The following is a 13,842-nucleotide window of genomic DNA, read 5'->3' as shown; positions in this document are numbered from 1 at the left end:
GGAATATACCCCAAAGAGACCATAACTGGCACACAAACAGATATATGCACACCCATGTTTATCAAGACTTTGTTCAAAATAGCAAGGAGTTGGAAATAACCTAAGTGCCCATCAACAAACGAATGGATAGAGAAACTGTGGTATAGTCACACAATGGAATACTACGCTGCATTGAAAAACAAGGAACTCATGCAGTATTATTCAAAATAGGTGACCCTGGAGGACATTATGCTGAATGAAATATCTCAGTCACAAAAGAACAAATACTGTTATAAAACAGAACTGACATCGGGTTTGGGGGAGACTCAGAACGATGGGTTCAATAATGTATACTGCATTGAAACAGATGAGGGAGAAAACTGTTTAAAAGGGATATGTGATTTCGTATTATTGTCATGACTGGAGTCCAGAACAAAGGATGTATAGTGGAGTGGACCTGGGGAGAGGCATTGTATAACAATGGAAGAATTTTTCTTTTACTTTTTGAAGAGAAGAGTGAACCAGGAGGGAGGGTTAGGCAGGGAGAAAAGTGCAACAACGAATTAAAGGAAATCCAAAGTCTCTGTAAATTTTCATTAAAATGAATAATAAATTAAAAAAACCCTTGTGTTATGCAGATGACACAGCCTTGCTTGCTGAAAGTGAGAACTTAAGGCACTTGTTGCAGACGATCAAGGAATGCAGACTTCAATTTGGATTGCATCTCAATGTCAAGAAAACAAAAATTCTTACCACTGGACTGATAAGCAATGTCATGCTGGGTGGAGAAGAGATTGAAAGTGTCAACAATTCCTTCTTAGTTGGACCCACAATTAACACCCTTGGTACCAGCAGTAAGGAAGTCAGGAGAAGTATCACATTCGGAAAGTCTGCAGTTAGTGACCTCTTCAAATTATTGAGGACTAATGTTGTCAGTTTGAGGACTAAGGTGCATCTGATTTAGTCTTTATGATCATTTTCTATGCATCTGAGAGCTGGACATTGAATAAGGATGACAGAAGAATAATTGATTGCTTTGATCTGTGGTATTGGAGAAGAGCACTGAACATCCCGTGAACTTCCAAAAGAACAAATACATATGTCTTGGGGAGGGTTCAGGCGTGTTGCAAGGTGGGACTATTCCTTGGAGAGGAACATGATGCTTGGAAGGGTGAAGGATTAGTGAGGGAGAGGAAGACCCTTAACCAAGTGGATTGACATGGTAACTGCTGAAATGGGCTCTAGTGTGTCAGGAAGTGCGAAGATGGTGCAGGATAGGACAGTTCAGATATGTTGTTCATAGGGTTGCTATGAGTATACTCAATTCTATGGCACCTAACAACAATCCTCTTGTCCTTAATTTCTAGTTCTATGGCATTGTGGTCTGAGAAGATACTTTTTATTATTTTGCTTTTTAAAAATTGATTTAGCTTTGCTTTGTGTACTCACATATGATCAATTCTGGAGAATGTACCATGTTCACTGGAAAAGAAAGTAAATTGAGTTTTAGTGGTGTATAGTACCATGAATCCACAAGGTCAAGTTGGCTTATTATATAGTTTAGATCCTGTGCATCTTTGTTACGTTTCTTTCAAGTTGCCCTATCCTTTAGTGAGAGTGGTGTGTTAAAGTCTTCTACCACTATTGTGGTGCTGTCAATTTCTTTCTTCAGTTCTATTAACTATTGTTTTATTTATTTTGCAGGTCTAACATTTGGTGTGCAGATATTGGTTGAACAAGATTATGTTTTCTTGGTCTAGTATGCCTTTAATCATTATATAGTTCCCTTCCTTATGCTTTTATGGTGGTTTTCATCCTGAAGTCGATTTTATCAGATTAGTATTGCCACTTCCTGCTTTTTTGTGGGTGCCAATATATCTGGTATATTTTTCACCAGTCTTCGATTTTTTGGTCTCTTTCCTTTTGTCTTATATAGACAACATATTGATAGGCTTTCTTTTTTACCCATTCTTCTACTCCTTTTTTTGTTACCTGTGCATTTAATCCAGTCACACTAAGTGCAATTATTAACAGGACAAGTTTTATTGCTGCCATTGTTTCTTTTTCTTTTGTTACTGGTAACGATTGCTCATCCACTTCCATTTGTTATATCTGAGAACTTTCCTTAGAATGTGTTATGGAGTTGATCTTGTTTTAAAAAATTCCTTAAGTTCCTGCTTTTCTGTAAATGACCCAATTTCTCCGGCACATAACAACAACAAACAACATTTGATAGACAGTTTTTCTGGGCACAGGATCTTTAGTTGGCAATTGTTTTCTTCCAACCTTCTGTATATGCCATCTCATTGTATTCTTGCTCTCATGGTTTCCGCTAGGGAAATCAGAACTTTCCTTTGTAGATGACTCTTTGTTTTTTTTCTCAGGCTGCTTTTAGTATTTTATCCTTATCTTTTATTTTGTAGAATTTGACTATGATATGCTATATGATATGATGATATGATATGATATAATATGATATAATATGATATATGATAAAAGAAGTTTTTCTTTATGGGTCACTGAGCTTCTTTAATGTGGATGTCCTCATTCTTTATGACACCTGGGATGTTTTTGTCTAGTACTCCTTCAACAACTATCTCAGTGTTTTCCCAGCCCCTTTGTGTTCTAGAATTTTTGCTGTTATCGCATATGATCCCAATGTTTTCTTCATTTTCTTTTCAGTTCTTCTCTGTTTTTCTTTCTAGTATATTCCCATTGAAGTTTTTAACTTACAGCTCTCTGACTTTCTGTCCCATCTCCTCTGTTCTGCTTTTTTTGTCCCTCCAGCATGTTGGAAACTTCTCCCATTTCAATGGTGATATTCTGGATTACATTTTCATGCACTTTTGTTATTCTTTGTCTTGTGATGATTTTCTCCCCTATTCTTATACCTCTTTATCTATAGATTCAATTATTTCTCCCATCTTTTGCACTTTCTTCTATAGTTGTTTATGTTTCTTCATGTCGATATATTTCTTCTGGCTCCTTATCTCTGGAATATTCACTTTATTTATGGCTTCCATTGTTTCTCCCATCATTTGCATCTTCTTCCATAGCTGTAAATATAACTCCACATCAGTATATTTCTTCTGGTTCTCCGTTTCTGGGATATTAATTTTCTTTATGACTTCCATTCTTTCTTCCATCTTGTACCTTCTTCTGTAGCTGCCCACATGACTCTGTGTCAATATATGTCTTCTGCCTCTCTGTCTTTGGAGTATTCATTTGGTCTGAAATATGCTCTGCTTTTTATTGAGAAGGGGTTTTTTTTCCATAATGTTTGAAGTTGCCTGCTGCTTTTTTGACACATGTGAAGTTATTCTTGGTATGTGTTAATCAGTTTCCATCACATCTATGTAAATTGTTCACTGTTGTTTATCTTTATGATGCTATTGATTAGTTGTAGACTTAAGGTGTTCCCTTTAAGAGGGAAGGCAACTCTCTATATAATGGTCCTTTCTGGTCTTTGCATTGGGAAAGTTTGCCCTTCCTTAAGTCTTTCCACTTATTTCTGGTCTGCAATGTAGCCCTGTGGAAATCTCACCTGAGTGCTGGCCACCTCTTCTAAACTTTGTAAATGTCCTTGGTGGTCCACAGTGTGGCCAGAGACCAGTTTCCTGATGACTGATGCATTCTTTCTATCTAGAGTGGAAAGAGGAAAGGACAGGGCCCCATACCTCTACACAACCACCTTCTCAGGTCTAGCAAGCAGCCTTGTGGGAATCTCTTCTGCTTATGTCACCTCTTCCGGTTTATAATTGTCCTTAGTGGTGCTGGTGCACAGAGCAGCAAGAGACCAATTTCCCTGGCAGCTGCACTCTCTATCCTGTGTGGGATTGAGGGAGCCAGGATCATGTACTTCTATGCAGTTGCCCTCTCAGGTCTCTGTGTAGCCTGGTAGGAATCCCTACTATCTTCTTTTCATAACTTTCAGATTCAAGAGTTTGCCCATAGAATCATTTGATATTTCAACTTGAAACTTGATTTTTTTTCTTCAGTTCTTTAAATTTGAGAAATATGAATCACAATCTTCTCTTGATTTTCTAACTCCAGCTCTTTGAACAGTTTGTTATAGTATTTTGCTTTGTCTTCTCAGGCTGCCCGTTCAAACTAGCTGTATATCTCTTTTACGGCAACATTTCTTCCCTTTATTTTGGCCTCTTTTCATTCTAACGCAGAGAGTGCAGGTGGCTTTGTGGTAAGGCATTGTGCTGGTAATTCAGAGACAAGTAGTTCAAATTCACCAGCTGCTCTACAGGAGAAGAATAGACTATCTCATCCCATGCCGTTTATAGTCTCTGAAAACCCACTAGAGAGTCAGGGTCCAGTAAGCCCCATTTTAATTGCATGTCTTAGTTCAATTAGGGCTGTTTCCTTTCTTAAGACTGGCTTACATGACAATCACAGTAATCTCCAAAGATGGTGGAGTTTCCTTCACAAATGTGTTCCTTAACAGAACAGGAACCCTAGACCACTTAGTTATGCTCATGTGAAATCTATACCTAGACCAGGAGGCTGTTTTAAAAGAGCCAGGGAACACTGCATGGTTTAAAATAAAGAAAAGTATATGTTAGTACTGTATCTTTTCTCCATATCTATTCAGTCTGTGTATAGAGTAAATCCGTAGAAAAACTGGACTTAATGAAGAATGTGGCAACAGGATTAGCAGAAGGCTCATCAACAACCTGAAATATACACATGATGCAAAACTTTGCTTGCTGAAAGTGAGGAGAGCTTGGGACACTTATTGTAAAACGTCAAAGATTATAGCCTTCAATATGGGTTACATCTCAACATCAAGAAAATAAAAATCCTCACCACTATGCCAATAGAACACATCATGATAGGTGTTTATTAGATTGAAGTGGATAATAAATTCTTGCTAAAATCCACAATTAACAACACCCTTGGTATCAGCAGTCAAGAAATCAAAAAACAAGATGCTTTGGGGAAGTCTACTATCAGGAACCTTTCCAAGGTATGGAGGAGCAGTGATGTCAGTTTGAAAACTAAGTTGCATCTGATTCAAGCCTTTTCAGTTACTTCCTACGCATCTGAAAGTTGGACATTGACTAAGGACAACAGTAGAAGACTTGATGCTTTTGAGTTGTAGTGTTAAAAAAGAGAACTGAATACCCCATCAATTGTCAAAAGAACAAAAAAAAGTAAGTGTTGGAGTAGGTGTAGTCAGGGTGGCCCTTAGAGGAAAGGATGATGAAACTCTTTCTCACTTACTTTGGATATGTTGTTAGGAGAGGCCAGTTCTCCTTGGAAAAGGACATAATGCTTGGAAGGATGGAGGATCACCAAAAGAAAAGAAGACCTGCAGTGAAATTTATCAACACAGTGACTATTATAACAATGATCTCGAGTATATTAGTGAAGGCAAGGAAGGCAAAGGACAGGGCAGAGTTCAGGTCTGCTGATCATAGGGTCACTGTGAGTTGTGATCGACTTGACAACACCTAATAACAAGAAGAGGATTGTGGTAAAAGGTATGTTCTCTGGATAGTCCATGTATAGGCCTATGAATCTACCCTGATAAATTTACTTTAACATGTCCAATTCCCTAAGCCTTTGGATATCTTCTTTTACTGTACAGCAAGGCAATTCTGTTATTTCAGTTTAATTTAATGTAAATCTAGGTTTTAATGAACTAACCAAATGAACTCTCAGATTATTTCTTAACTTCTCCAGCTGAAACACAGATAAAGAATCTGTGCTTAGTGGGCCCAAATCAATAAAATCAGATTGACTTAACTGTATTTCTTTCACCATTATTGTACACCCTTAATCATTCCTACATATGTTTTCTAGATTTCTGTGTGTACATAGTAGGAAAAAAACCAGTTATTTTGTAGTGTGTCTTTCCTCTTCCATGAACACAATTTGAACTTTACCTTTTGGGAGTTAGTGAGACTTATGTCTAGTTATATGCCCATTCAGAGACCCCCCAAAAAAAAAATTGGGAAGGGCAAGTGGTTCCTTGGAACATTCAATGGTGTCTTGTAAGACATCTGCTTCAGGTGATGCTCCAGATAACGCCCCAGGCTCTGCCATAAGCTCAATTTCAGAACAAAAAAAACCCCCAACAACCCCAAAACCCAAACCTTATTAAGTACTGTTGGGCTCATCTCCGTTAGATGGGTGGAAAAGAGTTGATTCTTTTGCCAGGATTGATTTAATAGAATCTCAAAACTCAACCCCATATCTTACTGATTATCTGACCATATGTTCCCATCCTAAATTTCAGGATACTCGCCCCCCCCCCCAATCAATTCCCTCACTTTAACACCAGATGGTATTTGAGATTGGGATCTCAGTTGTATCTTGAGTCAGCCACTCTTACAATAAGATTAAAAATTTGGTTCTCAGCTATATCACCTTTAAGGTCTTTTATGTAGTGATTGATCTATAACTCAGAACCCTGTGCTCATCTCTTCCTTTCAACAACTAGCTTCTCTGTACTTCTCATTTTGTGAAATTGTAAAAAATAGGATTGCCCAGAATCTCATTTCTCTTTAATATTTGATCAGTTGGTGGTTACCTTTTGGGTTTTAATATTGTCACCTCATGCAATAGATTAGCAAAACCCTCTTACTAATGGAGGTGGAGTCGTCAGTACTTTAAAACTAGTGACACTGGAGAACCATAATAAATTTTAGTTCCCTGTGGTTTGGTTTCTGTAGAGCTAGTGTTTTTATGGAGAGTGATTATTTTTTTAAAATGGGAAAGTCTGAACTCAGGGATCTCTCCAAATTATTGAGGAACAATGATAGAAGTTTGAGGACTAAGGTGTGCCTGATTCAGGTCATGATTTTTTCGATCATTTGCTATGCATCTATGGGTTGGATAATGAAAAATAATGACAGAAGAATTGTCTTTGAGTTGTGAAGGAGTTGTAGAAGAGCACTGAATATTCCATGGACTGCCAAAAGAACAAAAATATGTGTTTTGGAGAAAGTGCAGCCAGAGCGTTCCTTGGAGGCAAAAGTGATAAAGCTCTGTTTCACACATTTTGGGCATGTTGCTAGGGGAGGCTGTTCCCCAGAGGGGGGCATTATACTTGGAAAGGTAGAGGGATGATGAAATAGAGGAAGATCCTCAACCAGGTGGATTGACACAATAACTACAGCAATGGCTGAAGTATATAAAAGGTTGTGAAGACAGCACTGGCTAGGACAGGGTTCCAATCAGTTGTTCATATGGTCAATATGAGTCACACTTAACAAGAGAGAGAGGAAGAAGAAGAGGAGAAGAGAGGAGAAGAGAAAGGGAGAGCAGGGGAGAGGAGAGGAGAGGAGAGGAGAGGAGAGGAGAGGAGAGGAAGGGAGAGAAGAGGAGAGAGGGGAGAGAGGAGAGAGGAGGAGGAGGAGGAGATAGTGATAAGTCACTAGATAATACAGTGATCAGCTGTTCCACGGGAGAAGGATGGGCAGTGCAATTAATTGCCTCTGAAAACCTGCCAGCTGGAAGATCAGATGTGGGTCAATTCTGTCCCGGTGGTACACAACAAAAATAGTTGTGTAATGTAGATGCTTGTATGTCCTGATTCCTTGAGTCAGATGTCAGCTAGAGGCTTCTCCTCTCTCATGTAGTTGCAGGCATTGATTGGCAAGTCAAATGACAAGCTGTTGACTTTCGGTGTTAACTAAGAGGCAATGTGGAAGGCCACTGGCTCAAGTTCAAAGAATCAGAGATCAGAGAGTGATAAGTCAGATTCAAGATCCTTGAACAACAACAACAAAAAAAATAGGAGAGCTTTGACGTGTGTGTGTGTGTGTGTGTGTGTGTATGAAACTCTCCTATCAGCTGATTTGCTACTCATGACAGATCTCATTGTAGAGATTACTACCTTAAGTCAGGTCTCACAACTTCAATCATCATAGTAACATGCAAGCTTCCATTGACAGACCAAAGGTGTATATGCATATAGTGTCAGAAATTGAACTCATTTATTCCACATGGAAGGCAAACATCATACCATTGAGCCACAAACATGAAGTCCAGTGCAGCTTCATTTTCTCTTAACTGCTAATATTTTCAAAGACTCTCTTTCCAAACAAGATCACCTTCACAGGTCCTGGTGATTTTTAGATTTGGGGGGATGGAGTATACTTCAATTTATAATATCCTGAAGACTCTGAACTGGCCTGCGACTCAGATCAGAAAATTATTAAGGCTCTCCCCCTCCCTGTTTGGAGGCATTGGCTGTGTTTCAGTTATTTCAAATAAAGTACAGCCCTCTCAAAAATGTGAATAATTATCATGCAATTATATTATGTGCTACCAATCAACCAGTCATCAGAGTATAGCAGAAAAGTTTACATTTCCTATTAGGTCTGGGCTCTTTTCAAAACTACTAGTCATATTTTAAAATATTTATATCCATGCCGAATCACTTGTGTGTGTGTTTACTCAACTCTCCACATTAAAACGTCCCAACACTGAACTTGGAAAATCTTTTCTTGAATCCTATTAACATTAAGATTAAATACTCTGCCACTGAAAGGCAGAACTGTGAAGCAAAACCTGTTGCAGCTATTTTTCTTTTAGCATTTGTGTTTTCCCAGAAATAAATGCTTTTCATTCCTACTTAATCTCATACAGGTGCCATGGAAGACTTGTACCCACCTATGAGAGTGCATCTATTCGCCGGTTCCAGGAGGGACGGGTGGACAACATCCGGTCAGCCACACCTGAAGCCCTGGCTTTTGTGAAGGCCATAACTGACCACAAACCAGTCACCCTGGTGAGTCTGGTGCAGTCCTGAAGAGTCACCTGAAGAAGCTGATATAGAAGCTCAGAGAGCTGTTTTTGCTTGTGGACAATCAGCCACTTTGCTGTTTCTTACCAAGCAGACTTTTAAAGGCCCTTGCACTCTCTCTGTGATCTATTGACAGGATCCAGAAAAGGTGCTGCTCTTGAAGGATGCAATTCGTGCACAGACTGAGTATACTGTCATGGTGAGTGATATTACATGACCTCAATCTTGAACTCATGCCAGTTCATGATGCCTGAGCTTCCAGGAGTGCTTTCAGGGCATTGCACTGTTTGTGAGCTCTGTCACCAGCTTCCCAGTGATGCCAATGCCAGCCCACATCTAGTGGTAATAGCACCACTCCTTCGCCCCCCTCCTCACCTTATGAGTCTACAGTTGATTTTCATTTAAATAACAACAGTGGTAATAATAGCACCCAGAATATATAGTATTTTATAGTTTATGCAACAAAAGAAGTTGAATGTTAAGGAATGGAACTAGAAGCTGGCAAAAGATGCACCTCTTACACAATCACACACTGTTTACTCTCCTACCTAGAGACAGGTTTGTATTCTTGATCTCCATATATGTTTTATTACACTTGTTGTTATGTGCTGTTGAGTAGCTTGTGACTCAACATAGTGACCCTATGTACAACAGCTCTAAACTCTGCTCTGTCCTGTGCCAATCACACTGTCTCCGATACACCCATCCCAATTCCCCCAGACACTGAATAGAGGACCTTCCTCTCCTGTGATGTCCCTCCCCACGGACTGGTCCCTCCTTACAACATGTCCAAAATATGTCAGACAAAGCCTCAGAATCCTTGCCTCCAAGGAGCAGCCCAGTTTAACTCTCTCCAGGATGAATCTGTTTGTTTTCCTAGCAGTCCATGGTACCCTCAATACTCTTCTTCAGCACCACAGCTCAAAGGCATCAATTCTCCTTCTATTCTCCCTAGTCATTGTCCAACTCTCTGATACATAACAAGTGATTGCAAAGACCATGGCCTGTATCAGGCGCCTTACTCTCCAGAGAGATACCATTGCTCTTCAGTACTTTGGAAAGGTCCCTAACAGCAAACTTTCCCATCACAATATGTCTTTTAATTTCCTGGCCGCTGGTGCCAAGAGTGTTGACTGTGGAGCCGAGCAAACAAAAGCTGTGAAAAATCTCAATCTCTTCACCATCCATCCTGATGCTTCCACTTGGTCCAGTGGTGAGAATTTTTGCCTTCTTAGAAAAAAAAATTGCTGAAAATTAACAGTGAAATTTAAATGGAAAGGAAATATTTCTCTAATCAGGTAATTTCTTTCTAGCACTGCAAAGTTGTCATCTACATGCAAACAACAGCTAACAAAGGCTAATTTGGATTGGCAGCCTATGTAATATTTGCAAATAATTCCAATATTGCCTTTGAAGGAACATATAATTTATTAAAAATGTTAACTAGACTTTAACTTTACTTTAAAGCAAGTACAATACACTTCTGGCTTTTAGAACTAGGCAATTTAGATGTTTCTCTTTTCCTAATGCTGTTGCTAGGACCCTACATTATCTGGATAGTTAAGTGTTCTACTTCCAGAAAATAAAGCATACTCTAATGTATCCAACATTTTGTTTTTGTTTCTGTTTTTCTACTTTGTGACAGATCAGGAGCTGAGTGTTAAGAATTAATGGTGAAAAATTAGTAAGTTAGTATTATGAGGTTGAAGAGCTCTGGTGACACAGTCAATAGCAATTCATGCTACAAACCCAGATGCTATGTGTCTCCTATGCACATGGATATCCTTACAGAATGCACTAATAGGAGTGTTGAAATATTGTCTGCCAAACCTTTGTTTGGTCATGGGTATAGTCCCTTTTTCCTGCCTATACCCTTTCATCTTGCTTGTTTGTCTATGTATTCATTTGTAGATTGTGTTTATTGCTATTGATAGTGCAAGATTGTTTATGTAATAGCATGTACCTTTGTTGCCTATATCTATAATGCATTTCTCTGTAGCTTCTCTTTCTTTAGTCATGTGCTCATCACTCTATGTTGTATAGTGTCTTTACCAAACTTACTGTCTATTTTTTAGTTAGAGAGCTCTGGTGGCCTAAGTGATAAGAAGTTATACTATCAAACCAAAGACAGACGATTCAAATCCACCATCTGTTCTATGGATGAAAGAAGGACAGCCTCTCTTCATGCAATTTACAGGTTCTGAAAATCAGCAATAGGTTGGTTTCTATTCCAACAACTCATAAAAACAACAGCATTATCTAGTTACTAATCATTTCTCATCTCTCTTTCTCTTATCTCAATGCTAGTAATAATCAAAGAATGTTTCCTTCTCTGTGCAAATATTTGATTATCTTTTTATACTAGTATTTAGACTTGTGGCTGAGTTACTTCATTTTAGCATAATGTCTTGTAGATTCATCCATGTTATGCAAGATTTTGTGACTTGTTTATTCTTCTTCTTCAGTGTTGCTTAGTATTCTATTGTGTGTAGGTATTATAGTTCATTTATCCATTCATCCATGAGATGGGCATATAGGGATGTTTTTTTCTATCTTTTGCTATTGTAAATAATGTGATCATAAGTACTGGGATTCATGGTGACCTTCATTGGGTTTCTTCAGCTGTAAGTCTTAATGAGATGGGAAGAGATTTCCTATCTTATTCCTTTATTGATGGATGTGTTTGAGCTGCTGACTTTTTGCTTAGTAACCTTATACCTTACCATGTCATCAAAGCTCCTTGAAATGAACACGGTTGTGTACACATATTCTTGTTACAAATCTTACTGCTTTCGCATATGTATTGCACAATCATGGATTAAAGAATATTTCTATTCTGAACCTTTTTTACATTTAAAAAATATTTATTTACATATAAAATTTATATACATTGTGTTTCATGCGTATACATTGTGTTTCACACATTCCTTCATTTACATTGTGTTTCATATGATCATTCTCATACATTGTGTTTTTAATCCCAATTTTTTAAATGAAATTTTTATTTTATACTCATTTACTTACAAACTTCATATACATTGTTTTTCACACCAGATCTTACTCATTTCCTTTATGCATCCTTCTCTCCACCCATTGAAAATGTGCAACCCTATGATTAAGCCCCCAACCCTCTCACCCACCCATTTTACCTCTCTGCCTCCTCCCTCCTCCTTTGGCTTCTCACACATGTTCAACAATCATGGTCTTATACCATATCTGTACTTATGAAACAAAGTTAGTTCACTTAGCATAACATTCTCCAGTCCCTCCCAAGTTGCGTAGAAACATACAAAATCATTGCTCCTGCGTGCTGTGTAGTATCCCATTGTGTAAATGTACCATAATTTCTCAATCCATTCCATGTGGATGGACATTTGGGCTGTTTCTACGTTCTTGAGATGGTGAATAATAAAGCTGCTATGAAGACTGGGGTACAAGTTTCCGGTTGTGCCTCAGTTCTCATTTTCTTAGGATATATTTCAAGCAGTGGAATAGCTGGGTCATAGAGAATGTCTATGTTCAGCTTTTAAAGGAAATGTCAAACTGCTTTCCAGAGTTGTTGTACCATTTTACAATCCCACCGACAATGTATAAGAGCTCCTACCTTGCCACTTCCTATCATTTATTGTGTTCTGTCCTGTTAAACTTTGCCACTACTACCGGGGTGAGATGGTATCTCATTGTGGTTTTGGTTTGCATGTCTCTCATTGCCAGTGATTTGGAGCATTTCTTCATGTGTCTTTGGCCATCCAAATATCCTCCTCTGTGAAAATTCTTTCCATGTATTTTGCCCATTTTGTAATTGTGTTATCAGTCTTTTTCTTGTGGAGGCCCTGTAGGATTCTGTAAATTTTTGCTATGAGACTCTTGTCTGAAATGGTTTTGTAAAATGTTTCCTCCCATTCAGTAGGTTTTCTTTTCATTCTGTTGGAAAAAGTGTTTGATCTTTAGAAGGGACCACTCATCAATTTTATCTTCTCCAGACTGAGCATTTCTGGCTGTATTTGGCAATCTCTTTATACCGTAGACTAGGCCTCAAAGCTTCATCCCAGTTTGTCTCTGATGAACTTAATAGTTTGGGGCTTTAGCCCCAGGTCTCTTATCCACCTTGAGTTGATTTTTGTGTATGGTGTGAGACGTGGATCTTGTTTCAGCTTTCTGCAGGAAGCAGTCCAGTCTTGTCAGCACCACTTGTTGAAGAGGCTGTCATTTCTCCATTTAATAGCTTTGATTTCCTTGTTGAATACCAGTTGACTATAGATAGCTGTTTCATTGGTCTTGTGCCAATGTGTGCCTGTCATTGTACCTGTATCGTCCTGTTTTCGTTACTACTGCTATGTTTGAGGTTAGGGAGTGCTATGTCACTCACTTCATTTTTGTTTTTCAGAAGTGCTTTGCTTATTAGGGGTCCCTCTCCTCTCCAAAAATCTTGGCAATTTCCCTTTTGATCTCCTTGGAAAATGAACTGGGTATGGTTAGGATTGTGTTGAACATGTAGATTAGTTTTGTTAGGATTGTCATTTTCACAATATTGAGTCTTCCTATCCATGAACAGGGTATATCTTTCCAGTTATTTAGGCCTTTTATTGTGTCTAGCAGAAATATCCTATAGTTTTCTTTGTATAGGTTTTTTGTGTCTTTATTTAGTTCACTCCTAAGTATCTCAACTTGTGGTTGGCTATTTTAAATGGTCCTCCTCAGTTTCAGCAAACAGGGTTGTATCATCTGCATAACTCAGATTGTTGATGAGTTTACCTCCAATTCTGATGCCACACTTATCCTCATAGAGCCCAGCCTCCTGGATAATGTGTTTCATGTATAGATTGAAAAGATATGGAGATAGAACACATCCTTGATGCACACTCTTCCCAATTTTGAACCATGCAGTGTTTTCTTGCTCTGTTCTGATGACTGCCTCCTAGTCCAAGTATGGGTTTTGCATATGGGTTTTGTATTTTTGCATAATACAATCAAGTATTCTGGGATTCCCATTCTTCTCAGAGTCAGCCACAGTTTATTATGATCCACACAAACACCTTTGCATAATCAATGAAACACAGATGACATTCTTCCGGTATTCCCTGCTTTCAGCTAAG

The 13,842-nt window shown here is 38.5% G+C and overlaps 1 protein-coding gene across 1 annotated transcript in view; it reads left to right on the top strand.

Annotated features, from left to right (window-relative positions):
- CHAT (choline O-acetyltransferase) overlaps nt 1–13,842 on the top strand; it is a 110,498-nt gene that overhangs the window by 75,789 nt on the left and 20,867 nt on the right. Inside the window, exons 11-12 of the mRNA XM_006897728.1 lie at nt 8,590–8,731; nt 8,883–8,945. Coding sequence (XP_006897790.1) covers nt 8,590–8,731; nt 8,883–8,945 — 205 coding nt within the window. The remainder of the gene's footprint in view (nt 1–8,589; nt 8,732–8,882; nt 8,946–13,842) is intronic.

Source organism: Elephantulus edwardii, unplaced genomic scaffold (genome assembly GCF_000299155.1).
Source record: "Elephantulus edwardii isolate Elephantulus edwardi_28Jun2011 unplaced genomic scaffold, EleEdw1.0 scaffold00213, whole genome shotgun sequence".
NCBI lineage: Eukaryota > Metazoa > Chordata > Mammalia > Macroscelidea > Macroscelididae > Elephantulus > Elephantulus edwardii.
The sequence above is the reverse complement of the archived record's forward strand: the minus strand, read 5'-3'. Positions and strand labels throughout refer to the sequence as shown.